The 27,514-nt window shown below is 39.9% G+C and overlaps 10 protein-coding genes across 10 annotated transcripts; 6 read left to right on the top strand and 4 right to left on the bottom strand.

Moving 5' to 3' along the window:
• Positions 1 to 233: 233 nt before the first annotated feature.
• On the top strand, positions 234 to 798 carry JH06_1612 (Rho GTPase-activating protein 5; the record flags this gene model as incomplete). Its single annotated transcript, XM_014672499.1, has 2 exons — positions 234 to 275; positions 307 to 798. The coding sequence occupies 2 exons, from the start codon at positions 234 to 236 to the stop codon at positions 796 to 798; spliced, it is 534 nt and encodes a 177-aa protein (XP_014527985.1).
• Positions 758 to 2,448, bottom strand: JH06_1611 (aminoacyl-histidine dipeptidase; the record flags this gene model as incomplete). The annotated part of the gene is made up of 3 exons (XM_014672498.1): positions 758 to 1,028; positions 1,184 to 2,395; positions 2,429 to 2,448. 3 exons carry the CDS (start codon positions 2,446 to 2,448, stop codon positions 758 to 760), a joined length of 1,503 nt encoding a protein of 500 aa, XP_014527984.1.
• A 617-nt stretch (positions 2,449 to 3,065) lies between these two features.
• JH06_1610 (exoribonuclease) lies at positions 3,066 to 6,839 on the top strand (the record flags this gene model as incomplete). Its single annotated transcript, XM_014672497.1, has 9 exons — positions 3,066 to 3,785; positions 3,816 to 3,999; positions 4,095 to 4,234; positions 4,267 to 4,408; positions 4,486 to 4,591; positions 4,623 to 5,208; positions 5,237 to 6,032; positions 6,061 to 6,730; positions 6,761 to 6,839. The coding sequence occupies 9 exons, from the start codon at positions 3,066 to 3,068 to the stop codon at positions 6,837 to 6,839; spliced, it is 3,423 nt and encodes a 1,140-aa protein (XP_014527983.1).
• A 166-nt stretch (positions 6,840 to 7,005) lies between these two features.
• On the top strand, positions 7,006 to 7,286 carry JH06_1609 (hypothetical protein; the record flags this gene model as incomplete). Its single annotated transcript, XM_014672496.1, has 3 exons — positions 7,006 to 7,084; positions 7,116 to 7,186; positions 7,215 to 7,286. The coding sequence occupies 3 exons, from the start codon at positions 7,006 to 7,008 to the stop codon at positions 7,284 to 7,286; spliced, it is 222 nt and encodes a 73-aa protein (XP_014527982.1).
• A 332-nt stretch (positions 7,287 to 7,618) lies between these two features.
• Positions 7,619 to 8,281, top strand: JH06_1608 (putative E3 ubiquitin-protein ligase HERC; the record flags this gene model as incomplete). The annotated part of the gene is made up of 2 exons (XM_014672495.1): positions 7,619 to 7,692; positions 7,723 to 8,281. 2 exons carry the CDS (start codon positions 7,619 to 7,621, stop codon positions 8,279 to 8,281), a joined length of 633 nt encoding a protein of 210 aa, XP_014527981.1.
• A 3,080-nt stretch (positions 8,282 to 11,361) lies between these two features.
• Positions 11,362 to 12,515, bottom strand: JH06_1607 (RAG family GTPase; the record flags this gene model as incomplete). Its single annotated transcript, XM_014672494.1, has 4 exons — positions 11,362 to 11,566; positions 11,596 to 12,022; positions 12,054 to 12,201; positions 12,234 to 12,515. The coding sequence occupies 4 exons, from the start codon at positions 12,513 to 12,515 to the stop codon at positions 11,362 to 11,364; spliced, it is 1,062 nt and encodes a 353-aa protein (XP_014527980.1).
• Positions 12,516 to 13,412: 897 nt separating this feature from the next.
• On the bottom strand, positions 13,413 to 14,270 carry JH06_1606 (E3 ubiquitin-protein ligase; the record flags this gene model as incomplete). The annotated part of the gene is made up of 3 exons (XM_014672493.1): positions 13,413 to 13,493; positions 13,524 to 13,626; positions 13,657 to 14,270. The coding sequence occupies 3 exons, from the start codon at positions 14,268 to 14,270 to the stop codon at positions 13,413 to 13,415; spliced, it is 798 nt and encodes a 265-aa protein (XP_014527979.1).
• Positions 14,271 to 14,598: 328 nt separating this feature from the next.
• JH06_1605 (DNA repair endonuclease) lies at positions 14,599 to 17,175 on the top strand (the record flags this gene model as incomplete). The annotated part of the gene is given in 8 exon segments (XM_014672492.1): positions 14,599 to 14,625; positions 14,658 to 14,741; positions 14,774 to 14,848; positions 14,879 to 15,274; positions 15,305 to 15,673; positions 15,689 to 16,407; positions 16,437 to 16,875; positions 16,891 to 17,175. The coding sequence occupies 8 exon segments, from the start codon at positions 14,599 to 14,601 to the stop codon at positions 17,173 to 17,175; spliced, it is 2,394 nt and encodes a 797-aa protein (XP_014527978.1).
• Positions 17,176 to 23,082: 5,907 nt separating this feature from the next.
• JH06_1604 (hypothetical protein) lies at positions 23,083 to 25,476 on the bottom strand (the record flags this gene model as incomplete). Its single annotated transcript, XM_014672491.1, has 8 exons — positions 23,083 to 23,215; positions 23,247 to 23,758; positions 23,789 to 24,083; positions 24,115 to 24,312; positions 24,343 to 24,534; positions 24,565 to 24,635; positions 24,666 to 25,278; positions 25,310 to 25,476. The coding sequence occupies 8 exons, from the start codon at positions 25,474 to 25,476 to the stop codon at positions 23,083 to 23,085; spliced, it is 2,181 nt and encodes a 726-aa protein (XP_014527977.1).
• Positions 25,477 to 25,797: 321 nt separating this feature from the next.
• On the top strand, positions 25,798 to 27,415 carry JH06_1603 (RNA polymerase; the record flags this gene model as incomplete). Its single annotated transcript, XM_014672490.1, has 8 exons — positions 25,798 to 25,875; positions 25,908 to 26,224; positions 26,256 to 26,331; positions 26,361 to 26,441; positions 26,474 to 26,694; positions 26,725 to 26,950; positions 26,980 to 27,108; positions 27,137 to 27,415. 8 exons carry the CDS (start codon positions 25,798 to 25,800, stop codon positions 27,413 to 27,415), a joined length of 1,407 nt encoding a protein of 468 aa, XP_014527976.1.
• Between the last annotated feature and the right edge of the window lie 99 nt (positions 27,416 to 27,514).

The following is a 27,514-nucleotide window of genomic DNA, read 5'->3' as shown; positions in this document are numbered from 1 at the left end:
CATTATGCCCACAATTCCTTCCTCTTGCAGACCGTACATATAAATCATTCCTATCGTACATCGAATTACGTGATGATCGCTTGAACTCTGTATGTTTTGACAGAACAGGTCTAGAACCAGTCTCAACTCCGAAGAAGCGAAATAAGTGTTTGATTCGAGCGTATGTGGACATTTGTGAAACACTGCTTTCAATCAAAGCATTTTGTGAAGAAGGAGTGTTTCGGAAACCTGGTATGAAGGCTCAAGTAACAAACTATGCAACAAGAGTCAAGAATGTAGGATTACAAGTGATTTGTTAGTGTGTAGGGTGATTACTCATGCATACACAGTACTGTTGGCTACAAGGAACTAACATCACTTCTCATCTCTCTCTTCAATTTCAAGGATGATGGAATGATCCCAATCTCTTTTCTTCCTGCTATAATTGAATGTAATCAAACTAAGGATATGAAAAGCGTTCTGGATGTGGTTAAGAAGTTCCCTGAAATCAATGCTGTTAATCTTCTCTATTTGTGCTTGTTTTGGTATCGTATCTCGACCTATTCAAGTGTCAATAAGATGACGGTCAGTAATTTGTGTACTTGTGTGTGTCCCTCTCTGATCCATGTGGATGATAATAGACAATTCCTCTCTATTGTCTCTCCTACTTATCCCTTTGTGAACCAACTCATTCTTGCCACCAAACAGCTGGATTTGGCTTCCTATGGAATCTTTCTTCCTGATTCTCTTCTTTGTAACAAACACTATGTCACACAACTTAAGCAGCCAGCTTCTCGAGGGCATAAACTACAACCTTGAAGAAACGAGGAACAGTCTCAATGAGGAGACGCTCCTGAGGACTATGAGGATGCTCCAGAGTAGGTCCAATGGAAGTGCAATCCAGATCCTTGTACTTCTCCATGAACAGACCACACTCCAGACCAGCATGAATAGCGTACACACGAGGGTCCTTTCCAGTGACCACCTTGTAAGCCTCGACCACATCCTTAGTCAGAGGAGACTCCATATTAGGCTCCCATCCAGGATATCTAAATAATGTTATATTCCGTTATGGGTAAGTAAGCAGTCAATCAATCAACAGTCACTCATATAATAACGTATTCCTCTTTGCTAACTAGGATTCCCATATCCAACAAGTGGAAATACGAATGGATTTAGCACTCAACCATCACACACTACTTACGCTCCAATTCTCTCAGAGAGCTCCACTCCTCCCATCTCGCAGATTGACTTGATTCTGTTGTACATCCAGTCCATCTGGCTCTGAGCGAAGGAACGCACAGAAGCAACGAACAGAATGGTCTCAGGGTTCTCGCACTTAGCAATAGCCAGAGTGGTGGAAGTCTCAATATCTCCCTTCACAGTAGCAGAGTATCTCATCACAGCGAAAGGATACACATTGATGAAGTTGACGAACTTCTGAGAAGCCTCAGCAGTCATGGGATCCATGCTACCAGTTCCCTCAGTAATGGTCATGGTGGCATCAGCCTCAATAGGCTTGTACTCCTTGGCGAACTCCTCCCAGTGCTTGTTCATGCACTTCTCGAAGCACTCCACTCTATCGGCAGGAACAGCTACCTCAACCACGCACTTACGAGGAATGGCATTGTGAGCAGTACCGCACTCAATGCTAATCACACGCACAGGGCAGCAAAGAGCCTTCAGCAGACGGCCAACCACATGAATGCAGTTAGCACGACCCAGACCAATATCAACTCCAGAGTGACCTCCAAGGAAGTTGTTCAACACAATGGTCTTGCGCACCTCATTGTTCAGAGGAGCACGAGGAGTAGCAAGCTTCATATGAATGGTGTAACCTCCAGCGCAACCAACGCACACAGCGTTCTCCTCCTCGGAATCCACATTGATCATGTACTTAGCCTTCAGGACTCCAGCCTCAAGTCCAGCAGCTCCGTAAAGACCAGTCTCCTCATCACGAGTGACCAGAATTTCCAGAGGACCGTGCTTGATGGTCTTATCTTCAAGAATGGCGAAGCAAGTAGCAACACCAGCACCATCATCAGCACCGAGGGAAGTTCCAGTAGCCATCAGCCACTTGTTATCCACAATACGAGGAGTCAAAGGATCAGTATCGAAGTTAATCTCCACATCATCATCCTTCTGGACGACCATATCCATATGGCACTGGAGGCACACAGTAGGCTTGTCCTCGCAACCAGGATAGGCGGCCTTTCTCACAATCAGATTACCACCCTGATCCACATAGGTCTCGCAACCAAGCTCCTCAGCCTTCTTCTGAAGGAACTCACGGACCTTAAGATGTCTCCACATCTCATCTCCCATGTTCGATCCACGAGGAATCTGAGTCAGGGCCAGCATGTACTTCCAAACGTTGGCGGGCTCAGGAAGGGCCTTCAACAATTCCTTACAATAACTAAAACGTCATTCAGACCAAAGGAAATCCTACTCAGGCAATTCAACAGACATTATGTCACAAAAAACAAGAAGCTTACAAAGAAAATATGGAAGATCTTATACATGCAACAGTTTCCCCAGTTTAGAACCGCGGTTTTTCGAGTTTCTACCTCATGATGTTCTAGAATTCCATTCTGCAAATCCTTTCGTATCACGGATAGGAGGAGGTAAGGATGTAGTTGGTCTTGTCAGTTGGATGATTTGGTTGTTGATGTTTGTGTTTCTTTCACGTAGAAGGATAGATACATGTTGACCTGAGATAAAATCATTTGATAAATTAGATCTGAGAAGATTCAACGAATCTGCTCCAAATACACTACACCAAATTGTTTGTGTGATAAATGAATTTAAGAAGGACCGAAATTACAAGCAAAATGAATTGATAGCTGCTACAAAGATCTGTATCATTGATGCAGATCTATTCATTATCCTCTTCTTAAATGAACATAGCACTCCACAACTCCTGTCCATAATAGTATCTACAGTTTTTCGTAATCTTAGGAAGTAGACCAAGAGAAGGGTGTAACAACAATATTCACTCAGATTTACAATCTTTGGTTAAATGTTGCATACTTCACTTAATAGAGATTATCCCATTGGTTTCATAGTAGCAGCCAGAATTTATCAGAATGGGAATTCCAAAGTTTTATCGCTATCTTTCGGAGAGATATCCTCAGATTAACGAGATTGTTACTTCTCCCCAGTATCTTCCTTCTTGTGATTATTTGTATCTTGATTTGAATGGTGTAATTCACAATGCGACTCATGGAGACTCCATTACCCAAGGAGTGAGATCTGACGAGTCTGTGGCTGTCTACATCATGGGTTATATCTGTAACATTTTCAAGCAAATCCAACCCAGGAAGTTGCTGTTTATTGCTGTGGATGGCGTTGCTCCGCGAGCAAAGCTCAACCAGCAGCGTTCTCGTCGATATCGAGCAGCACTCGATGCAATGAATGAAGCTATTGAACAGGATTATCATGGGAAAGTGTTTGATTCCAATTGCATTACTCCAGGTACTGAATTTATGTATAAAGTGGATAAGGTCCTGGAGTATATGATTCATAAAAAGATTTCGGAGGATCCTTTGTGGAGGAACACAAAGGTCGTGTACTCATCTCACAGTGATCCCGGTGAGGGAGAACACAAGATTATGAAGTTTATCCGTGGTTTGGTGACTGATCCTAACTATAACAGCAACGAACGTCATTGTATCTATGGATTGGATGCTGATCTAATTCTTCTATCGTTGTCACTGCATGACGTGAATATTATTCTGTTGCGAGAAATCATTAATTTCTTTTCTTTTGCTGACAACCAAAAGATTGACGATCGTGCCGTAGCGAAGGTATGTAATACATTTTCGTTGTTCCGATAGAGTACATGGCAAGTATTGCACATCGCTGCTCTTCGAACCTATCTTCTGTATGATTTAACTCCAACTGACAATAGCTGGATGTTAGAAATCGATAAGGAACGATTAATTGATGACTTCGTGTTTCTCATGATTCTATTGGGTGATGATTTCCTTCCTGAATTACCTTCTCTCGATATTAACGAAGGTAGTATCCAACTCATTGTAAATCTCTATAAGTACAATTGATTGAAGGATATTCCCTTAGAGACATCATTTCAAAAGTGCACGGGTTTTTTATAGAAGATGCCAAACCAGTTCTTCCTATTCTCAAGATTCTCTTCTCCAAATTAGGTGAAATTGAATCAGAGGTATTTCATGAACGGAGCCAGGCTGAAAAACAGCGTCGAAATCGAAGTGGTGGTCGCCATAGTTCACCTCCAGTATTTCTCGTTATTTTGTCATTATACAATAGAATCCAAACCCAATAGAATGTATTCCAGGTGGATTACCAATTATCAAGACCGATGTCTACATGTTGAAAGAATTAGGTGATCAGCGATATAATAACTTCCGTGATTATTACTATTTTGATAAATTGAATGTAAAATTACCAGGTATCAACAGTTGTATTAGTTTCATTTCATAGAGAATCAACAGATTCTAAATCAAATATGTCATAGTTATTATGAAGGGTTACAATGGATATATTCATATTATTATCGTGGTGTTATATCTTGGTCATGGTACTATCCATATCACTATGCTCCATTAGCAAGTGATCTTGCTAATTACCATATGTATATTTTGCATTTCTGTACTTATATCAAGGACTTATACTCCATTCACTCTACATGCACCTTATACTCCATTCATGCAACAGTTAGGATGTCTTCCTCCTCAGTCAGCCGCACTTCTTCCTCATTCCTATCAATCACTTGTTTTGGATGATAATTCTCCAATCATTCAATTCTACCCACGGGAATTTGCTATTGATATGAACAACAAAGTGAACCCATGGGAAGGAGTGAATTTGATTCCGTTTATCGAAGAAGATGCATTGAAGAATGCTGTTAGTCAATCCCAGTGTAATCAGAATCTCTCTGAAGAAGAGAAGGATCGAAATACATTAAAACCAGCTCGATTATTCCAATATTCAGAGGAATTTCAGAATACTGGAATTGTGTTCCAGCCACCTTTCTCTTCTACCTTGTTGCCTGAAGTTCAGGATCGATGTTCTGTTTATATCTTCCATTGTCCAGAACCGCGGGGAAAACAAGAAAATGTTCTTCATTTGAAAACTCTTCCAGGAACCTCTTGTTTGGATTTAAAGTCTCATCCAGAGGACGTAACAACAGAATTAGTTCATATTTTGAATACAGGCCGAATTGGCAAACAACCCACCATTTGCATTCATGTACCATTGTTCTCATGTTATGATGTAGATTCCTCCTCGTCTGCCTTTGAAGTACCTCACACTTCCAATTCTTCTTCAATTAGCTGACAATTGTTCCATGCGACTTATCACATACAGCTCACAGACTCGATATGGTCGGATTGAGGGTCTGTACACACCAACTCAATTTCTGGATCTGACTGTTGGTATGAGTCAGCCTCGTTGGCTTCCATCTGATGAGAAAGAAGCAATTACTGACTTAATGCAACGAATGCTAAGTGAGGCACTGATTGGACGAATGAATGAGATTGGACTTGGAGGAACAAAATTGGATGATATCCCGGTATTGTCAGTAATCCGCCCGATTGTTGGAATGCGCCGTGACCCTGTGACAGCAACCCTAACCTATCGATATGCTACTGATCAGCTATTGTTACCCCTCCAACTTGTCACCCCTGTGGATACTATTTGTGATCCTCATCTTTCTGCCAAGCAGAATCAGTGTCTGGCAGAGCGCTTGGCTCCAAATGAAGTTGTGGTGTTTTTGGGAACCAACATAATCGGCAAGAATTGCGCCATGGGAGGACTTGGTGTAGTTGAGCGTATCGAACAAAACAAAGCAATTATTCATCTTCATTCAATCCCTGTGAATACCGGTCTGGGCCACAAAGTATTAAGTCACGTACCAGCTGAAAAATGGTACACTGTGGATGAACTGCGCCCCATCTTAGGATTATCGTCAAGAGGCATCTTAAAGATAACTGGGTATTATCCCGTTTATGATGATGAGGGTCGTAAGCGAAATATTGGTTTGCGTTTGTATGATCGTGATCGAATGATTCCAAGTAAGAATGAGTTAATTGTACTATTTAGAATATACACAATGTAGATTACATTCTCAGATTCACTATTCGGAGAAACAGAAGTTTTCTCTTCCATTTTGTCCAATTGGAGTTACATACGATTCATTGTTAGAACCAGATAATTTCTATATGAAGGAAATCTGCTTTTCGAATCCTGCTTTACATCTTATGATGGACTATAAGAATCGTTATCCTTGGGTGTTCGAAAGGATTCGTGATTCGGATAGTTCATCCTCATTACAAGATCTTTTTGATGGGAATATTTCATTTGTACGCGAAGTGGAGAAGTATGTAAATGATCTTCCGTATCATAACGAACCGTTCATGGACCAATATGGAATCTGTGCCACTCCGAAACAGGCTTCTCTTTTGGCGAAGACAGGAGACGTAATGGCAAGAGAATCTTCAAAACCAATTAATTGTGTTCTGGAGTGTTCGTCCAATCAAATTGCATATTGGGAGCGAGATGGTTATACAGCATCGTTAACCGAATGTTTCTCAGTGGTTCCTTCGATCGGTGATCGTGTAGTGATTGTTGGAGGAAATGATCTTCCGATTGGTTCTTATGGGTTTGTAGTAGCTGTGCATCCTACCTCGCATCGAGTCGAACTGGTTATGGATAAACCATTTATTGGAGGAACCAATCTATTTAACCTGCTGGATGTGAATTATAGAGGAGCGTAAGTGTAGAGGTGTATTGTTAGGCCTAGGAATGTATCTTGGGAGCAGTGTCTCTTCATCAAGGATGAATCGAAGAAAGTGGGTCCTGCCAAAGTCATTAAAATATGAAGTTCGTGTACGATGGAATACATGTTTGTTGCATCAGGACACTTTTGTGTTACAGACCATGAAAGCAGAAGAGCTTCTCATTCGGTTTTCGGAGGTCCTAAATAAATACAATCCAAGGAATGATTCCTTGTCATCGATCTTTCAAAGGGATGACGTTGATATGCTTATGGATGTGGTGTCTAAAAAGCAAATATCTCCTTCAGAATATACAAATGCCTATGATCAAGGATTACTTCATCTGGCAGGTATGAATGGATTTGAATATATAATTTGGAGCTCAGTATGATGCTATTAACTGCGCCAAGTATTTAATCCAACAGAATGTGTGTCCCTTGAAAGAAGATGCAGTACGATTCGTTTCTTGTTTTCAATTAGATGAACTATTCTGCATGTGATGTTGCATACAAAAACGAGAGTTGGAGAGGTTTGAAAGTGGGATTGTGTTAATCCTAGTGTTTATCTTGCTTCTTGCATCTTATCCAAATCTAAATCGGCTTCTCCTTCATCTTTCCAACCGTTTCTGTTTCGTCCATCCTGAAGAACAAGAATACGATAGTCTTATGGTATTAACAAAACAAGGTGGATTTGAGATGACAGATAAACAATTGAAATCTAATATAAACGCCTTCAATGCCAAGTTTCGTGATGTAAGTCACTGTACAGTCAATTCCAAACGTTTTATATTCGTTTCAAGCAATGTTCTCTATTCTTCACATCCTCGTCTGAATCTCCTTTCCATTCACCCAATCCCCTTTCGTTCGCCAATCAGGAATATGGCAATGGGAGAAGATCACATTGTGGTTGTTGATATTGAAGGAAATGTCTATTGTGCAGAATCGGGTTATCATTTCAAGTTTGTTTCTTCTCTCATTTTCATGGTTAGTTCAATTCCATTTAAACGACCTATTGTTCAAGTCAGTTGTGGTTCCCATCACACTCTTGTCCTTGATGATGAAGGACACGTCTTTGGATTTGGCCAGAATTCATCTGGTCAGATTCCAGATACAGATAAACCAATTGTAGCAGAACCCGTAATGTTGGCAATTCCTCGTGCCTATCAAATCCATTGTCATCTTAATCAGAATTGCGTAGTTTGCGAGGATGGTGTTTACTACTGGCCTTTCTACAGACAGAATCATGATGAGAAGGGAAAATGCATTTCTCATCCCACCAAGGTGAATACGCTCTGTTATGTATCACTTGATATTGTTCAAATCCTCTGTATTGATGGATTTGATGTTATATTGACAAATTCGGGACAAGTGTTTGCATTCCACTATTTCACGGATTCAACTTGTTCTCACTCTGCAAATGTGAAGAGCATTTTCCCTTCAAGTGTTCTGCCAGGATGCATTTACAGTTTGCTCAATGGAATCCGCATCGTTCAAATCGAGCTCTTTCAGAGTGTCTGTATTGCTCAAAGTGAGAATGGATTGAGGTGAGTTTAATTGTGGAGAATGAGAGGCAGATACTTGATTGGCTCGAAAAAGCAGGTCCCCTTCCTTCAGGTTGAATCAGATGGACTGATCCAAAATTTGGCAGGAAATCTGGAAATTGTTGGAGGGAATAGTCAGACTGGTATGTTTTGTCGAATTCTCCGCAATATCTCGAAAGAAGATAGAATTTGGATCAGTGAGCCGTCTTCTACGCTTTTAGAGTGTTTTCTGAAGAATTGGGTCAAAAATGGGATGATTTCATCTATACCAAAAATACTCCCAATATTGAAGGTGTGACATGAGTTGCAACGATCTGATGATTAGAAATACTCGCAGCCTGTTCTCCAAGCCAAAGCAATCTCCTTCATGATGAACAGCATTTTGGAGATATCTCTCTACTATCCATCATTCTTATCAATGTTTCTTCCCTTCTTCTCCTCACTACCTCCCTTAAAGCAGTATCGTTCGGAGAATGCCTCATCCTCTGGGTTGACGATCGAAAGCGCTGAAGATGTGATCCAAATCGTTTATAAGCGGTTAAGATCATTAAGGAAGCGAATTGAACGATGTAATCAAATTGTATTGAAATTGCAAAATGGTCCAATTAGCTATGAAGAGTGTATTCAGATGGAACAAAGATTGATTTTTGTTGTAGGTGGACATGTGTTGGAATGATGGGCAGAAAGAGTTTCTCGAATATGTATCACTAGCTAGGCAGTGTCAATTGAAGGAAACTAGCTTAACAGCAGTTCAATCACGGATTGAGCAAATCGCAAATCAGAATCCTCCTTCTCTTGAAGAATGGGAGTTTCATTCAGATCAGTCAAATACGAAAAAAAAGAAGAAACGAAAAACAAAGAAGATAATTACAGTCCCGGCAGTATCACTTCCCGAAGAGCCAAAGGTTCAACACAATGAGAAGAAACCAGTCCAGGATGGGTTCAAGGTAGTGACAAAGGGAGCAGTGATGTCTACACGAACAGGAAGTTTCAATACTACAATGTCTCAGTTATCCATGCAATTGGGAGAGAGCAGTTCGGAAGAGGAACCGGAGAATCATTTGGATGTTGCCGCTATGGTGGATGAAGATGTGTCTGGATGGATGGAGTGATTATTGTGGTGTAAGTTGATAGGTAGAATGAGTGCTGAAGAACTACAAAATCAAAAATTGTTGCTCCAGTACTATAAACAGCAACAGGAGAATCGACAGAGAAGGAAACTAGAACGGGCAAAGAAAAAAGGGAAATCTAGAAAGAAGTAATGCATTGATGTTTGTTCGAAAGGCAACTAGTGTGTCGAGACGACTATCCTACCGATGTCCAATTGGTTCTATGGGTCTGGGCGTTCGAACAAAGTCATGGTAACAAGTAATGAAAGGAATATAAGCAAATAGGATTAGTTGTTCTAGAGCACGATGTTATTCGACAGAAACACTTCCCAGACTGAGTCCGACGAGCCCAAAACGATTTGTGAGAAAAAGATTGGAAATCTAATAGAAAGATGATCTCTGAAGTAACAAATATGATCAAGAAGATAGTAACGGAAGAAGAGTTGAGAAACGTCTTCAATACTCTTAAAGCCAGCGAAAACGGAATCAGCAGTTTTTCGGTAACTCGTCTCATTCAAAAGAGTGGTAGTATTCGCAATGTCTCTCTTCTTCAAGAGATTTTGGATTATTATCAATCTGTTGCTGGCTATGATAGCTCTGTGATAAATTGTGCGATTGACCAGTATTCTCGACTCAGAAGGGTTGATTGCGTTGTATCCTTGTATCATTCCTTAACTGGATCTTCCCAAACGTTGACAAAGGTTACATACGAACGATTCCTTTCATCTCTATTACTTTACAAGGATTATGAACGTTTGTGTTTGAATATCACAAAGCAGATGTTACGATTGAACTATTCGATATCTCGAGAATTCCTTATATTATGTCTTGATTATGTGGGAACACGCAGTAGTGATATGGTGATTGCTCTGCTAACAATTGTGAATCCCCGCGACTTATCGGCCTATCACATGCAGAGAATTCTGAATGATAAGATCCTTTCATTTGCTTCAGCGAATTGTAAAGTGTCTGTATGGGAACTATACAAGTACTTATGTCTTCTAGCCCCCAATATGAACAAGTCTCATCTTACTCCTTATCTTTGTGAATCTCTTTGTTATTTTATTTCAAGGTAATTTTTTCGTGATCTTATGACGTGTAGAAGTATCTCAATTGAATATGACAAGGGGGATGAAGTGGTTATGCGTGCTTTTACTCAGGCACTCTTGAAAACCCGATTCAGTGACACTTCAGCTATTCCAGAAATTGTATCTTTTATTGAACAAAACAAAGCCTTTCGGGATGTTCAAATCAGTGAATTCTTCAAATTTGTTCGTTTCAAAGATGAATTTCATATATAGTTTGCAATTAAATCAGTTCAATCCATTCCTCTCTCTCTATGGAGACGATTGGCATCATGTTCGATTCATCTGAGTATCGTGGAAGAACAGTCCTGTGTCAATACATTACTAAGTACAGACTGTACAGAACTCAAAATGGGTTATCTTTTGTGTTTCCCTACCTCGTTACGTCGTGAAGAAGTATTGACATCAGTTGGAGGAAGTCATTCATTTGAAGAATGGCTGACAAAGAAGCAAGAAGAGGAAAATGACACTGAAGAAGAAAGAGAAATTGATACGAAAGAGACTGTGGAGATAGAAATGAAGGAGAAGACGCCTGAAACATGGATTGAAGAATGCTGGACAGAACTATGCAAATCAGCTTCACCTTCATCTCAGCAACGTCTTCAGAATGCGATCAATGCATTACCATCATTGAATCACATTGAACAAGTAAGAGTGATATACTAATGTGAGACAAAGGTGATGCGGAGACAGTTGACAGATCAACAGAAATGGTTGGAAGCCAAACAGTTTCCACTTGCTCTTTTAGAAGCGAATCGAGTCGACGATGCTCTCCAAATTACGGTTCTATTGAAAGAAGAGTATCAGATCATTAATGTTGAAGTGATCAAACGACTTCTACAGTATTACCCAAAATCTCAATTAGAACAATATCACCTTATTCATCCGTATCTTTATCTTCCTTTTTGTGTTTCCTTTAAACAAACAAGTAACTCTTCTTGTTTATACAGTTCCTTCAGACACTCCGAAACACGACCCAAATTGTACTTAATTAAACCCATCTTATCAAAATTCTCTTCACGAATTACACACACAAAGGCAATATTGCGAATAGCCTGATAAAAATGAACCATATACTTCCTTTTTCCCTTTTCCAATCTATACTCACACTCTCTCAACATACATACGTAATCGATGAAATAATCGGAAACGAATTCTTCGTTTCATCTTGTTCGAGTATTTCTCCTAACGTTCCGGCAGTTCCCAGATTACTAGCTCTAGGTTTGCAATAAATGTTCACCAACTCAAATACAACATCAATACTATCACTACAGAGTTCATAAAGACCCGATTCATTTGGAGAACTATCCATAGCGATGCATAACTTGCTGAATGTATCAAAGAGGTAAACTTTGTCCATATTGCAACTTTGCGACAGTGAATTTAAGAGATTCTGGACACTACTGCGTCGAGGGAGAATACGTTGAATACACTTGCTAATGCCATCGAAAATCGAGTTATCATAAATGGATGTGCGACAGAAATATGTTGAGAGGTGAATATCAATTTCGGTGATTTGCTCGTTGATGAATGTTTGGATAGCTTTCTGATATGCTAGAAGTGAGAAGATCAGCACCAAAGGTACCATTCTGCTGTTCCGTTGTTAGTGAAATATCAGATTTATGGAAGAAGACAGAAAGATGAAGATCTTTTGCTTCGGCCATCATAGAAAGAATCTCAATAAGTCCATTTACGTCATGATTCGAAAAAGTTTCATATTTATTGTTAGAATTCTAGAAATAACACCAACTCACAAGTGACAAACTTCGAGATTGAAAACATATATAAGGACTGCTATACGACTAATGAAGGGTTTAATATTCGCCATCTCTTCCCTGATTTCATTCCTATCACTCGGCAGTTCCCACACATTGTATTCCAGAAAGGGATTCATATTGGATGTGTACTTCTTCAGAGACGCTGTTGTATCCAAGAAAAACGTCTTATAGACGGACATCCGTTTGAACACGACATCCACAATACTACTCTTACCACACTTCTCCTGACCTGCAATAAGGATGATTGGTGAGTCCTGACTGGTATTCATTCAAGTGAAATCCTATTATATGATTGTTCTATATATCGGAACGTATGATAATTAAAAAAACAGAAAGTAAGATTGAAATAACCTACAAGAGTGTACATACACAATCTACAAACAGTATAGTCTGCAATTTTTGTAGCATATCATTATAGTGACAAGTATGAGTCATCTGAACTCGAATACTGCGCAAGATGCGGCGGAACAAACTACCCTCAGATCTGACCTGAATACCCTACACTATCTCTTGGTGTAGGAGATTCAACCGTTTCTGGTTTTCCCCTCACATCATATGATCCAATAACATCAGTACAAAATGCCACTATATATCAGTTATTTACGATCCAACAATACTATCTTCAGTAAATCCACGGTTTGTGGTTGCAAGTCGATGAAATCTGGGTCTAAGGCTTATGAACAATTAACTTTTCCAACTCCTTGATAATATCGATCGATTTGGATCGTTTCAAGCAAGGATCATCATCCATGTGAGAACATGTTTCGTCTACGCTATTCTTTTCACTCTCCGCCATTTTAGAATTCTATAAATCAAGTCCAAAGAACTCGCAAACGGCAAGATTGATTCCTAATTGTCGATAGTACAGTTCTCTCGCTTTGTCGATGTGCCGTAGGTTCTGATGGTTATGTAAATATTCACTCTTCCTACAGCAGGAGGACAAACAAATAAGGATTGACTTCGCTGTCTAGATCCTGAAGTCACGGATACAGAACTCATAAAAATATAAGCAATACTAAAGTATAGTATCTTGTTTCCATTACCCACGGGATATCTATGGATTTAGCAGAAGACTATTTGATATGTCTTCGATACTTTGTCCCTAGATTCCAGTTGGATGTATTAAATCTGATTTCAACAAACATCCACACAGATAAAAGATAACACTAAGGTAAGTAGAGAGGATGATAGTCCGTAGGTAACAGTGGTTTTCTACACTGAGGACACTTCCATGAAATGGAATTGGACTATTTATCAGACTTTGCAATCACTCCAACCATAAATAGACGCTTGATACACTTCTGACAAAATACATGTCCACAAATAGTTGATACAGGTGAAATGGGAGAATCGTAGCATACTGGACAAGCATAGTTTTTTCTATGATTCATTACTCCCAAGCACACCTACAGAGATTCACAAACCATCTCTTCACGTTCTCCCTGAATGGCAAGGTCGTCGCCATGTTCTACTCTATACTCCAATTCCACGTCGGGATCACTCTCGCTATCATTAACGTACACCCCATCAGCGGAAACTGGATTGGGAATTGCAATGTCTCTAGGACGCTCAATAATCCCGTTGTTATAATAGATAACATCATTCGAAAAGAACTCCAATGAAGGAGTAATCTCATTTACACTCAAAAAGGATGCAATAACAGTTTCTGGATCAGTCTGAGGTACTTCAGGGATTACTGTTTGCTGCAACGCATCCAGCATTACTTGACAGTAGGGAGATTGTTTTACCTCAGGAGCAATTGTCTCTAATCCAACAGGTGCAGCATGTGTACCATAGGATTCGGATAGTTGGAGGGGTTGGTTATCCCTCAATTGTGATAGATCAACTAATACAGGGATAAAAAAAGGATCAACAATCGGAACAATACCTATAGAACAAGGAACATCGAGGAAACGCAGATCATATCTCCTTCTGTCATCAGCTCCCCAATCTGTTGAGAAGACTTCGTGGAAATAGGATTCATATGTTCTCCTGTCTTCGGAAAGGAGATTGAATTGATTCATATGTCTGAAGAGAATAAGATTGCATACAAAGAAGATACATATTCCCGCGGTTTTTCATTGATGGATATGCTCCTGAAACCGCTTATTGCATCAGTCATTGGTAAGAATGTGAGACGGGGAATCCACTACCACAATTTGAGATCTATTGTCGTAACAATGGACAGTTGACAGATTGTGGTTGTTCCTGCCTGCTGACATATTTGCATTATTTGGTCAAAAACTAGATTCTGGTACTATTATCTTGTACAGTCATCTCCTGGAATCTCTGCAAATGAACTTCCTGAAGAGGGCCGTTCAAGATTTATTGACTGACGATGGATTAATTGTAATGTCTCGCTCATGTGGATATCGAGAAGTATTTTCTATGTTGAATAGTTCACTGAATAGTTGTTCGCTCGCTTTGTAAAATATTATGCTCTGAAGATGAATCAGACACATCAAGTCGTGTTCATCTTAAATGCAGACAATTCTGTTTGTTTTGTGATTTTTATTGATAGCACTAGAAGGAACTGATCCTAAAGGAATTAGTGCCCATGTCTCTCGATCCCGCCCTTTTTCCCCAAGAGATTACAACGAATGTATGCAACAAATGATTCGCTGACAGCTAGTCTGGAACAGCCAAGGAACGTCAGCAGATCTACAAACAAGGTGGTGTGTTTTTCATTTCAGCTCGAATTCTCCAACTGGATTTTCTCCAAAACCATATTCCGTACGGATCGATAGCAGGTATTCTTGTCTATGATGCTGATTCTCTCCATTCTGGATCCACATATCTCTTCTGTCTGTTGTTGTTTCGTATTCGATGTAAGGGTTTTGTTAAATGTTTCAGTGACAATTCTCAAGGTTGTTATCATGCCTTTCCCCAACTTGCCTCTTTCTTGAAAGAACTCACTGTCAATTATCTGTTTTTATACCCACGAAGTCGGGATATCGTGGTTAGTAGTTATGAACAATATCCAATCGAAGTGGAGGAAGTAACATATGTGTATTCAGAATGGATGGAAGTATTATCAAGGGCCCTATATAATTGATAGACTGTGAATCGTTGTATCGAAATGTGCATAAAGAGTAACATTACGGAGATTAAACGACTGCGATGTGATTTGAACGAATCACTAACTCTCGATTTCTGTCTCCAAAATGGCTTCACAGGGCTAGTACGTCGTGATCTTGAGAATCACGGATGTGCTTATAGTCAGAAGACAAAGGACCTATTAAACGAACTGATTTCTCTATCAAAGCTTAGTCGAACACTTCTCTATTTCAGTCTTGTCACTCTGAATGATCAAATCGGTAATATCACACTGCGTCTCCAAAGTGGTTTTCTAGCAGGTGTCTGTTACTGGATGGAGACAAAAGAGAGTGAGCTACTACTGAAGACAATACATGAAGAAATTTTCGGAGTTCTAGATGGGAAGATACCACTAGAGGATTGGCTGGAACCTCCTCAGAAGTGGTCAGGGCTGATCACACTTCTCCACGAACTCGATTCATCTATGCATGATGGATCGAAAAAAGCTGTTCTCGTCTCTGTGATGAATGCAAAATCTATTGTGGAGATTCACAACTTCCTAATAAACCCCAAACTGTATATGTTGCGGTCATTACGACGATCTCTCTATCGTCACCTCGCATATCAGAATGTATCTTCCAACTCCATTGAACACAAGTTATTGTCCTTCATAAAGACACGAATAGGGGATATTCGATGTAACAATGGAAATGAATCAAACGAGTTGATCAATCTGCAGCAAGTCGAAGAGCAGATCCATAATCATGATGGATTGTTTGAGGTGCTTCATCGTAGGACGATTGAGAAGGATTATCATCTAGACGATTTTCCGCATCTGCAAATATTCCTTTATCCGAGTTCTCTTGCAGCTACATTGTATAATCCATTTCAAGTCTGTTCTCCATCGATACTAATCATTGTTGATGCCAGTGTTGTTGCAATTCGACAAGCAGAACAGTTCAATTGCCAGACCAAAGGAAAGGTACTCGAGAAGGTGTTTTTCTGCAGTTATGAGGGTCGTGAACAGCGCAACTACGAACTGGAACTGAAACGCGAAGTAGATGGCTTTGCTCGATTGATCGAGGAACGCAAGCGTTTGGTTCATGCGGAACACTGGAGCCAAAAGTAGGTCCCCTGTCATCTCTTTCATCTAGACAATTGTCTATTGGCGGATCATCGCGCGATTTCTCAAAGTCAGAAACTCAACCAATCATAGTTGTAGACTCGCGTGAATTCAATGCATCACTTCCTTCGGCTCTTTTCAAGGCTGGTTTTCAATTGATTCCCATCACATTGAATGTTTGTGATTATGTGCTATCTGCTGATACAGGAATCGAGCGGAAAGCATTTCAGGATCTGGTTTCTTCTTTATCATCAGGTCGACTTCAGAAACAAATGGAACAGATGTCAAGATTGTATCGAGTCCCTCTGTTGTTGATTGAGATGGATGATGGAGAGCATGGAATGTTCAAATTAACAGGCGAAGCGACAATCACCACCTCGCGATTGATTGTCCTCCTTCGTAGTTACCCTCAAATGCGGATTATTTGGTCATTCTCCGATCGTTCTTCTTGCAGAGTGGGTATCAATGGTGTTGATGACGTGTAGATGTTGGAGCTGTTGAAACGAGGACGAGAAGAACCGGTTCTAGAGAAAATTATGACAAATGAGGGAGACTCTTATCTCAATGGAAAGAAGGATGAAGTGAAACGTGTGGATCTCTTGTTGCAGCTTCCTGGAATTGGATTGCATAATGTTTATGGTATTTTACGAAGGATTCAGAAGGTGAATGATATTTGTCAGTGGACCAAAGAACAGCTGGAGGAAGTGATGACTCCACTGGAAGCCTCAAGTCTTTTTACTTTTTTGCATACTCCTTTTCCTCGTGGATAAAAGATTTAGTGTTTGTTTGAACGTACTAGCAGTCTCTATCAATCAGAATAATGTAAAGAATGGCAAACTAGTTCGAAACAATAATCAAAGGTATTTCGTTCCCTAGAATTCGGCTATTCCCGATTATCTATTCTAGTTACCCAATTGGAATAATTGAAGGTATGGATCACGAAGAACTTCCAATCGCTGATTTGATCTGGAATATGGGATTGCAGTATGAGGGCACAGCTGGATGGATCGGGAAAATGGCTAGACTTGCAACACTCAGTATTTGGTTCTTTTGAATTTGTTCCTCATCTAGACTTCTGTCGAACAGGATTGCCAAAGAAGGACAAAAAGAGTAGTGAAGGTAAGAGTTGGCCAGATAACTCGATTCAGTTCTGCCGATCACGTCTACTTGTTATTCTAGTTTGTTCATGGTCATTTGTGTTAGCTGTAGGCATATGCCATGCCTTACAAGCCTTTTTGGCAGGAAGATATCGAGCATATTCATTCTTTGACTCGAATCGACGAACTACGCAACTACGTTTCAGTTAGGTTTGTTTTGGGCTATTTAGGATAGGAGACGTACAAACTCCTGGCTCCATCTCAGAAACAAGCAAACAACGTTTATAAAATGATGAATCAGTCCCGAGTACTATTAGAGAGTTTGTTTCACATTAGTCCTATATATCGTTGCTGAATAATATAGATCGACTGCTTCATCTTCTCAATGAAGAGAGGCCTGTTCCTCTTCAATTTGTGAAGAATGGAATTGAGTTGTGTTCCTTTATAACCATTATGATTTGGCCGTCATGTACGTGTTAGTTCGTGTTATTACTTTAGTGTGACTGAAATGCTTGGGTTACTCACGGAGATCTATCTAATGATAACAACCTGCTTACCAACTAGTAGTCTTATCCTTCAGAAGAGTAAACACACCTTTATTTCTCCAGTCCAAAAGGTCTTAATCGAAATTCTGTATCTTCAGTTCTTTACATTCCCGCTGTTGTCGTGGAAAGAACTGAAACAGGAAGTTTTAATGATTCTTCGTCGTTTGACATTCTGTTTATCCATGAACCATAGAAACGGATTTATCCCCACGATATCTGGCCATTTTTTCCATTTTGTATTTTATTTATGAGAATTCCAGTCTTAATCCGGATCCAGATTCGAAATCCATTTGTGATCGCACTTCAGTTGTTCAAAATGACACGCAGTTGAATTACCGGCTAAATGTATCCAAAGCAGCATCGGATATTGGAACCACGTGTGAGATTCTTAAAAGGTTCTTGTTCTTTGGTTGAATGAGTTGTAGTGTAATGAACAAGCTAATTATGGTATTAGGAGAAGTTCCATCTACACAGGAACATGTATCGATGAGAGGATGTTGTAAGTTGTAGACTGAGTTCAAGCTTCCTTGCAGAACAACAACACGATATCTGTGTGTGGATACTTCAATACTTGTGAGTTTTTTGTCATTCCCAATATTGTCTAGATTTCAACGACGGATGATCGATTAAGTCAGGTTATGAAACGTGCATATTCTGATGATCTACTATCAATTCCCGAGTAGGAGCAGATGCATCATAGAATCATTGATAGATTGCTAATTGAGAATGAACGAATGGAATCGATGGTTCAAGAGTTGTATACCTTAGAAACACGTGATATTCAAATTCTTCAGACTGTAGGTGTGCATGTCCGAAATGTTTCCTTAGTATGCCATGTGGCTGTATACAGTGGTCTTATATGTGAAGAAGAATGGTTCAATTGATTTGGATGAACCTCAAGGATTGAGTAAACAACTCTGTGAAAGTAAGGTTTATGTTAAGAATTGATTGATAGTTGGAATACAAGAGGTAGAATTTGGTAAGACGTATCAGTCATATCGTCGTCAGTTAGCTCATCAGTATCAGTTGTATTATCTCTCTGTAAGGATAATGGTTATATATTAGATAGTCACCTACTTTCGATCATACAAACAGTCCTAATTGCTCATGTCCTCATTGTCTCACTTCACATATTCGACTTCCTAATAGTCTTAATTCTTATTACTGTCGTTATTGTACACATCACTTGTACAGTGTTGATGAGTCTGTTAACTGTAGTGAGGATAGTGTAGTTAGTGTCAGTAATAATCTCTTTCCTTATAGTGGATTAGCACATATATTCAATGGCACATTTGAAAGAGTTCATCCTGAAGAGATTCGGAATGTACTCGAATCAGGCTTCCTTGATGCACGTACTCATCATACAAGTGATGGAATGTACTTTCATATCACTACTTCTTTGAATGAAGTAAGCTATCATCCCAGTATGTGAAATTAGATCACTCCTCGTCTACTCAATCTCAACTCACCTGAGGAAGTGATGAATGACCTTCTTACTAGCATGAATACTCGTTCTTCTGAACTCACACAATGGCTCTCCAGTAGTTACAATGATCAGTTGTGTGCTCAGGATTGGTATGTCTTCATATGTCCTCTGATCACCAGGCTACATCTGAAGTTGGCTCATGCTTATTCTCATCGTCTTCTCCTCGTCTCTTCCATTCTCACAACCTCTGCCTCTCTCCTCACAGATCTCCAATCTCTTTGTATGACTGTGCTAAATCCTTTCATTCCCTACATCCTTGATAGAGCTGCTCATCGGAGAGTTCCTAACCGTTACTTTGATTTGATTCAACTGTTTGCAAACTATCAGCAGTGTCTTTGTTATGATGCTGCTCACAGCTTGGCTATCCGAGAGAAGTTGCTGGAGCACAATGATGACATAATTAGACTGTGTCTAGAACTGTTATCCTCTTATTATAATGATATTAAAAGGGTCGAATTCTTGCATTCAGCTCTGCTCAATCGTGATGAAGTTGACATCAATCGCATTCACTCAACAGCTCGCAAATACAATCAGAATCTCCTTCCTATGTTTGAAATGTTCTGGAATTGTACTGTACCTGAAGATATTCAAGATATCTCTCAATACTGTGATTTGTAAGAGGATTCTGGGTTGCCGCCATTTTGTAGAAATCCCCGCGGTGTCCAACAATCCTCAGATGGATACGATGTTAGTCAGTTACTCCAGATATTGAAGGGAAAGACTATTCTCAACTTCTACAGCAATTATTTGGAGCGATTTCGGTATCGACCAAATTCTCTCAGTTTTTTGGCAGGTCGGTCTGGTCATTATCAGGAGGAGAATTTGCAGTCATTTGTGGACCGAGAGTTAGTTCTGCAGCGTCAACAGATCACACATCTCGAGGAAGTGATTCGACAATACTTCACTGTGATAACAAAAATTGGGGCTAATTTTGTAGTATCGGTACTTTGCTGAATATTGTCTGTCGCTTTCAATTTGTCGTGAAATACGTCGGGTATGTCCACGAGTTGAATCTCTCCCAACACGACACAATCATTCCGAGGGAGTTTCAGGGGAGTTTCATCAGCGATCTTCGGCTCGCTATGTTCATCCATCTGATGAGGATCACCTGTCTCAACGATCGTCTTATGGAGATGATTCCGAGAAACGTGCATCCTCACCTTACACTCCACAGTCTCGTATTCTCCCTTCTCGTACTCTTCTCCATACTCCTGTTCATTCAGTCCTACCTTCAAGTAACAGTCCTGTTGTATCGAATCTTGTTCTATCTCCTACCGTCTTCTCACCAGGTATGGTGCCTGTGTTCAAAAATGTCTATTCATGTGGCCTTATCGCCAGCCCCACAATTGAAACAGCCATGAACATGAATCTCCTACAGCAACCACAAACACAAGCTTCGCCTTTCCAATTCGAACTTCCACCTTCCTTTCAATCACTTCCACTTATTAACGATCATCAGAAGGTTAATGCGATGTATGCGAAAATGGAATCAACCACAGACTCTCTCAAACTCAATTTCTTCTTTTCTTATTCTATTTTGTGGTTCACTGCTTCAAAACACGTGAGGGATTTGATATTGGCGGCAAATTCAAAACTACTTAAGAGTGAAACGGTCGTTAATTCTGTTCCTGGCAATGGTTCTCCAGAAAAAGCACGGCAAATCCCATCTCTCTCTCCTTCTATCCAACCGTTATGTGCAGTTCTCCAAATGACACCAGGAACCGAATCTCGTAATGAGATCAGCGTTCTGAGTGAGATGTGTGGAGCGATTGAGAATGTGATTGAAGCAACGTCCTTCGGATATGCTTCAAAACTCTGTCTCGATCTATCTGAACAGCTCGTATCAAGCTGTCTGTTGAATAAGTACCAACAGTTTGGGATATCCTTGATTATTATAATTCTTTGAGTCACTTAACATCAGGTCACAGAAGATGCCATTGATTACTTTGTTGTTAATCTCCATCATCTCCTCAAAACTACTCTTCCTACTCCGACCAGCATTGTGAACTACATGCGATGTCAATGTGACATTCACAAAACCTTTGCTGTAAAGTATTCATACGTACTTGTTACACTATTCTCATGATCCACAGACACTCAGCTGTGACTGTCCTACCGATCAGCCGACATCGAACTTCAAATCCTCTCTCTGGCTATCCATCCCTGGCTACTCGTATTATCTCTACATTACCGACAAACTTGAAACATTACCAAATCAACCCTCATTAGCTGCTTCAGCACGCGTGAAAGCAATGTGCATTCAGCAGCATTTTTCTCAGTTTCTTAAAAAATCCCTTCTTCCTTATTCAAAGCAATGTCCTGTTTGTCATACCGTAAAGAAAACGTCTCTCATGCTAGAAGAACCGCTACCTAAGGTATTATTGCTTCGATTCACTTGGAGTGTGAGTTTCCCTTATGGAGGGAATGATCTGACCTTTTGTGGAATTCCTGAAAAGTTCAATTTATCAGATATCAGTCCTGGTGTTCGAGGTGAAGTGTACAGTTTGAAGAGTGTATTAGTACGGAGCAGAACATACGGAGAAGGTGTCGTTGTATGGAACAATTCCATGCACTGTTACTTGCTGTATACCCTGAAGTTCTCGATTAAGGTGGATACGATTGAAGACTTAAATTCGTATTGTTCTCATCTCCAATACCAACCTTTATTGTTATTATATGATGTTACTGAGTCAAGTAATTAGTTCTTTTATTTTTGTATGTTTGTGCCATTTCCATATGATTTTTATTATTGAATTAGGATCCATATATCTGCAAGTGACCTATTTCCTCCTATAGTCATTATTCTTTGGGAAAATGAATAGTGCATCAGTATCTAGCACATCTGATGTGTCTCACGATAATACGATGGATGATTTCATTTCCAAGAAAGGGATTTCTGTTAACAAACTCAAGGAAATCACCCAGCGCAATTCGAATGCAGTTCCAACGTAGAGTTCCCTCCGTATGATTATAATCCAATAGACTGCATTCAGGAATTAGTGTAGAAGAATTGAAGAAACTAACAGAAATGCGGCTTCGAGGAGACAAAATCATCTATGATTTACCTATTAGTCCAGAAGATGCCCTCCATATGGTGAATTCTCCTTCGTACTCAGCAGATATTCCTTATTCGCCTCAAGGACAAGCACCAATCACTAACGTTCAACGAGGAAGCATGTTGTCTTCAGGATATCCGAATCGAGATATTTATCCATCCTCGATGCAGTCGCCATACTCAGCTGGCTTTTCATCTCCCGCTGTTTCTAGGAACTCGTATCGACGAGCAAGAGGTTCATCTTCATTTCCAGTCCCTGATAGTCCTTCACAAATGACTCCAAACTGGAGCCAAATGCAAAGAAACCGTTTTCCTCAAGTCCCTGAGAATATCAATCAAGGAGCATTATCGTGTATAACCTAGCTGAATCGATTATATCTAGATAGTTTACCATACTTTTTGAGCGATGAAGCAGATTATACCGTTAGTTGATCACTTTTATGTTTCCTTATACTGCTTCACACATCCTCATTTGTATTTGTTCACAAACAGCATTAATGGAGACCCCAAGCATGACTCTTTGTAACATCTTCCGGTTGAGGAACCACTACAAAGTCGGGAGATGTTCCCTTTGGATAGATAACAGCTGTTTCTCCCTTCATAAGATCAATCTTAAACGTATGTTCTCTAATCTTCATTCTCACAATATCTAACCTACGCAATCATTTTAAATGCAATGGATTCAGGTCTCACTTCAATATCATCAAAATCACGAACTTTGAGAATACATTCATTTCCAAAGAGCGATTCAATACTTACCCAGGCAGTCGACAAATTCTTCAACATTCCACTCACGAGGAATCCACCTTCAGCGCGCATATGGTACATGCTGACATCATGAAGTGCACCAATTCGTTGAGGGAACACATTGATATTTCCAGTATCAGAGCGTAGAATCATATACTGAAGTCCAGCAGCCAAACCAAAAGGAGATTCATTCACTGGACAATACGAAGACTCCCAATAGAACGTAGCCTTTCCGAGATTACTCAGCCCCCATGCCTGATTGAGTTCATCCCATGATTTCTCATCTCGTCCTGGGATCATCTGATTCATGATGGTACTGGCTGCAATCGAGAACCCATTATCGGTTGGATGATATGAAGTCCAGTGATCAAGAGAACGAATGATCAAATCAGTGAGTTCAGGAGTCGTTTCAGGATCCATCAACTAAACATCATATCTACTCCAGACTCTCACGTGAAGTGGATAGATTGGGAAGAGGTGACTCCAATGACGATGCATACTCGTCATCTTGAGTGTAGACCCCACCAACAACCCATCCTCATCAACAGGATACTCTGTGAGATGATCAATCACTTCATGCCATTTTGCTTGATTAGGTTCTGGAATTCCTAAAATACGAACAACTTCGTCCATTGTCTGAACACCCCATCTGAAGAGCGAGAGGTCATAGTTTGTATCCTCACTATCTCCATATTCAGGACTCTGAGCGACAGGAAGATGATACGTCCCATTCCGATTGATCGCCAATCTTAAAATGAGTTAATTCCCGTGGGAATCACCTTGTGTAATAATTGTTACTCATTCGCAGTAATGGAGCCAGAAGTGTGGTTAACATGGTTGTATTCATTGTATAGCGGTAATGTACCCATAAGATCTGACATGTCCAAGCAAGATTACCTAACTGACTACCTGGAGGATAGAAATATCCATTATTTCCGGTATACGTGTATTTATCACTGGCAAAATCCCATCCACCCCTACAATAAACCAATCACAAAATGATATACTCACATATCATCGCACCACAATCATCTTGGTACTCAGGAGGTACAGCCTCCCGAATACTTTGTAGATTCTCCTCGAGAAGACGAAGAAGAGAAATGAACTCCTCATCGTGATTCGCTGCCCACAAAGGCCATGCAGCGACCTGAACATTCATATCAAAGTGATAATCACTCCAAACACTCTTTCTCCACCATCTACACTTGAACATGTGCATCAACAATTACGGTCCCATAAGGTCGTATGGCCAACAATTATCTTCAGAAGTACAACGTGTTGCAGAACCGACTTTGTACATCTAGAAATAATCAAATCAACATAACATCACCTGAATCCAATAGAATCCCTCCCATTTCATATCAGGAATAGATAGAAAGCTGTGAGTATAATAGGAATGCCAGAAATCATAGTGTTCCTTGAGAAGTACTGACATCCCTCGATCTAGAATGCGCTCCAGCATCCGAACACTGTTGGTCTTGGCTGAAATATCACGAAGATGATTTGCTGGTATTGAGTTGTCAATTGTTGCATAGAGCTGGATCTGCTGCTTCTGACGATCGATAGTATAGGCTTCAGCGTAATCACCCTCAACGAGGAGACGGTGTTGACACACTTGATAAGTACGACGAGAATACACAGTAGAACACTCCGGAAGGGGATTCTTTACATAGTCATCAGGAAGGTAACGGCCATTACAGATTCCATGTTCAGGAACATAACGAAGATCGAGACCTGACTCCTTTCCTTCAGTTTCGATATCGATAACGAACAAATGCTCTGATGACATTGTCATGGTAGTAAAGGAGACCGATCCATCTGTAGTTGTGAGATGTCCCGTTACATTCGCGTCAAACAAGTTAATTCGCATAGACCCAGTGAGGATCGTTCCAACGGTCTCCAACTCAAAATGTCCAATGTCAAGACGGCAGCGATCCACCTGGCTAACAGTAATCACTCAATATCACGTCCTACCTATCTCCATGTGCATATTGGCTTCCTTTCATCCGCACATCCCATACATCAGCTCTACCAAGGTCAAATCGAAGAATGTACTTTTCAGTTCCATTTCGTTGAATCTTTTCTGCAAGAATCAACATACCAAGATTTCCATTTCCATGGAATGGAGAATCAAACCACATAGTTGGCACGGTTTCTGGCTTAGATGTGTCAAATGACCAAAGGGGATCAGATCGACTGATAAACTCTCTCCAATCCACCTGCAAATCCACATTTACCGCTCTTACGATGGTTAGAAAGAACAACACAAGATAAAGTCCTTTCATTTACAGATATTGAAGAGTTATTGAAATACAATTCACTGCAATCTGATTGGTTCCTGTCACAACGCAATTCCCCACACGACAACACATTAGATGAAGACCTTTGCATAACTACAGAGTATTTCAATTCCAGAGATACACAGAGAATATGTTCTTAACACATTCTTTTCCTTATTCAACATGAGTGATATCTGGAGTATCATCAAACAAGGAAAAGAGAAACTGGGAAAGAGTTTAAGACAGTCTCCAGAGATTGATGTTTGGTATTTTGCAAGATCGATAACATCTAGGATTTGGATCTTGTTATGTTGAATTCGGAAGAACCCGAAAAGGAAGAGATATCAGAGAAGACTACTGCAATTGTTCAGCCACTCTCTTTTGATTTCCCTCCCTGGCTTTCAAAAGCTGAGTATTTTGATATTCGAAAACTAAAAGACTATCCAATATTTGAATTGCATGAAGAGTTGATATACTTAGTCAAGTGGCTTGAACCTACTACTTTGGACAAGTATATGCGAGAAAAAGTTCTTAAGGATCTGACAGAACTCTTTCGAAAGGAATTACCGCATGCTATTCTTCATCCGTTTGGATCCTTCCTAACAAACTTGTAATTCGTTTTAGATGCACATAATGCATAGAGCTCTTCCTGACAGTGACTTGGATATCATGGTAGAATGTAACGAGGATATGAACTATTTGCAAGTTGTCGAAAAAGTAGTGTTTATAGCTTATCTCAATTGTAGATTCTGCGCAACTGTTCCTTTGCTACTCGTATCCTGGTAATCAGTCATGCCCGGGTTCCCATTATCAAATTCCAGCACCGCGTTTTTGTTATTTTTCTATTCATCATTCATAGGAAACTGGAGTAGATGTTGATATGTGTTTCAATCAGGAATCCTCATTATTGACCTCTTGTTATGTAATGCGTCAATTATCTCGTTATCCACATCTACGACCGATGGTTCTTATTCTCAAATACATGTTAAGTCAACGTGAACTGAACGATACATATCATGGAGGAATTGGTTCATTCATGATTACTCTGTTGTGTTTGAGTTCAGAACAATGGTGTATTCGGTATATATGATCCATTATCCTAATATCCAGAGAAGGTATTGATCGAGGGAATTTAGCCAATCATCTTCTCCAATTCTTCTACTACTACGGTTTATTACTAAATTATGATAAACTTGTTCTACGTGTTCGAAATGATGGTGGATATATCGAAAAGGAAGAGAAAGGCTGGTTAGAAGAAGGAAGGGAGTACATGCTGTCAGTAGAGAATCCAATTGATGCATCTCTGGATATAGGCAAATCTTCATATAATATCAAAGTAAGGATAGGAAGGTATATTTATTGTAGAGATTTAAAGCATTCTGTTCTCATGCATTAATGAAACTGACGTTTAATTTGAATAACGCAAAAGAAATCAATCAATCACAGGATAGAACATTTTTAGAAGGAATTATAAGAAATGCCAATCGATATCCAGTATGAGAATTGAAGATGTCATGAATAGACTTCGATTCTGGCCTCTCCTTTTTATCAGAAGTATGGAAAACCTGGGTTATTGCTTCCAGATGCAGAGGCAGAACGACAAGAATTGATTGCAAATCATTTCCAGTCTGTGAAAAGGTGTAGTGAGACTAATTTGAAACGTGTGTATGAATTGGATTATGCCAAATTTATGGGTATTCCAGAAGGAAAGGAACAACCCAAGAAACATTTTAGTCAGAAGCGAAACTTTGGATCAAAAGGCAATCAGAGTGGATCTAAGAGAAAGTATCGTCGGTTTTGATGTGTTTGTTACTGATATAAGTGAATTGTGAACAAATGATTGTAACAAACATATCATATAAACATCTCAATATAATCCCTTCTATACGTATTCACACCA

This window comes from Blastocystis sp. subtype 4 (assembly GCF_000743755.1).
Source record: "Blastocystis sp. subtype 4 strain WR1 chromosome Unknown seqid_0088, whole genome shotgun sequence".
NCBI lineage: Eukaryota > Bigyra > Opalinata > Blastocystidae > Blastocystis > Blastocystis sp. subtype 4.
The sequence above is the reverse complement of the archived record's forward strand: the minus strand, read 5'-3'. Positions and strand labels throughout refer to the sequence as shown.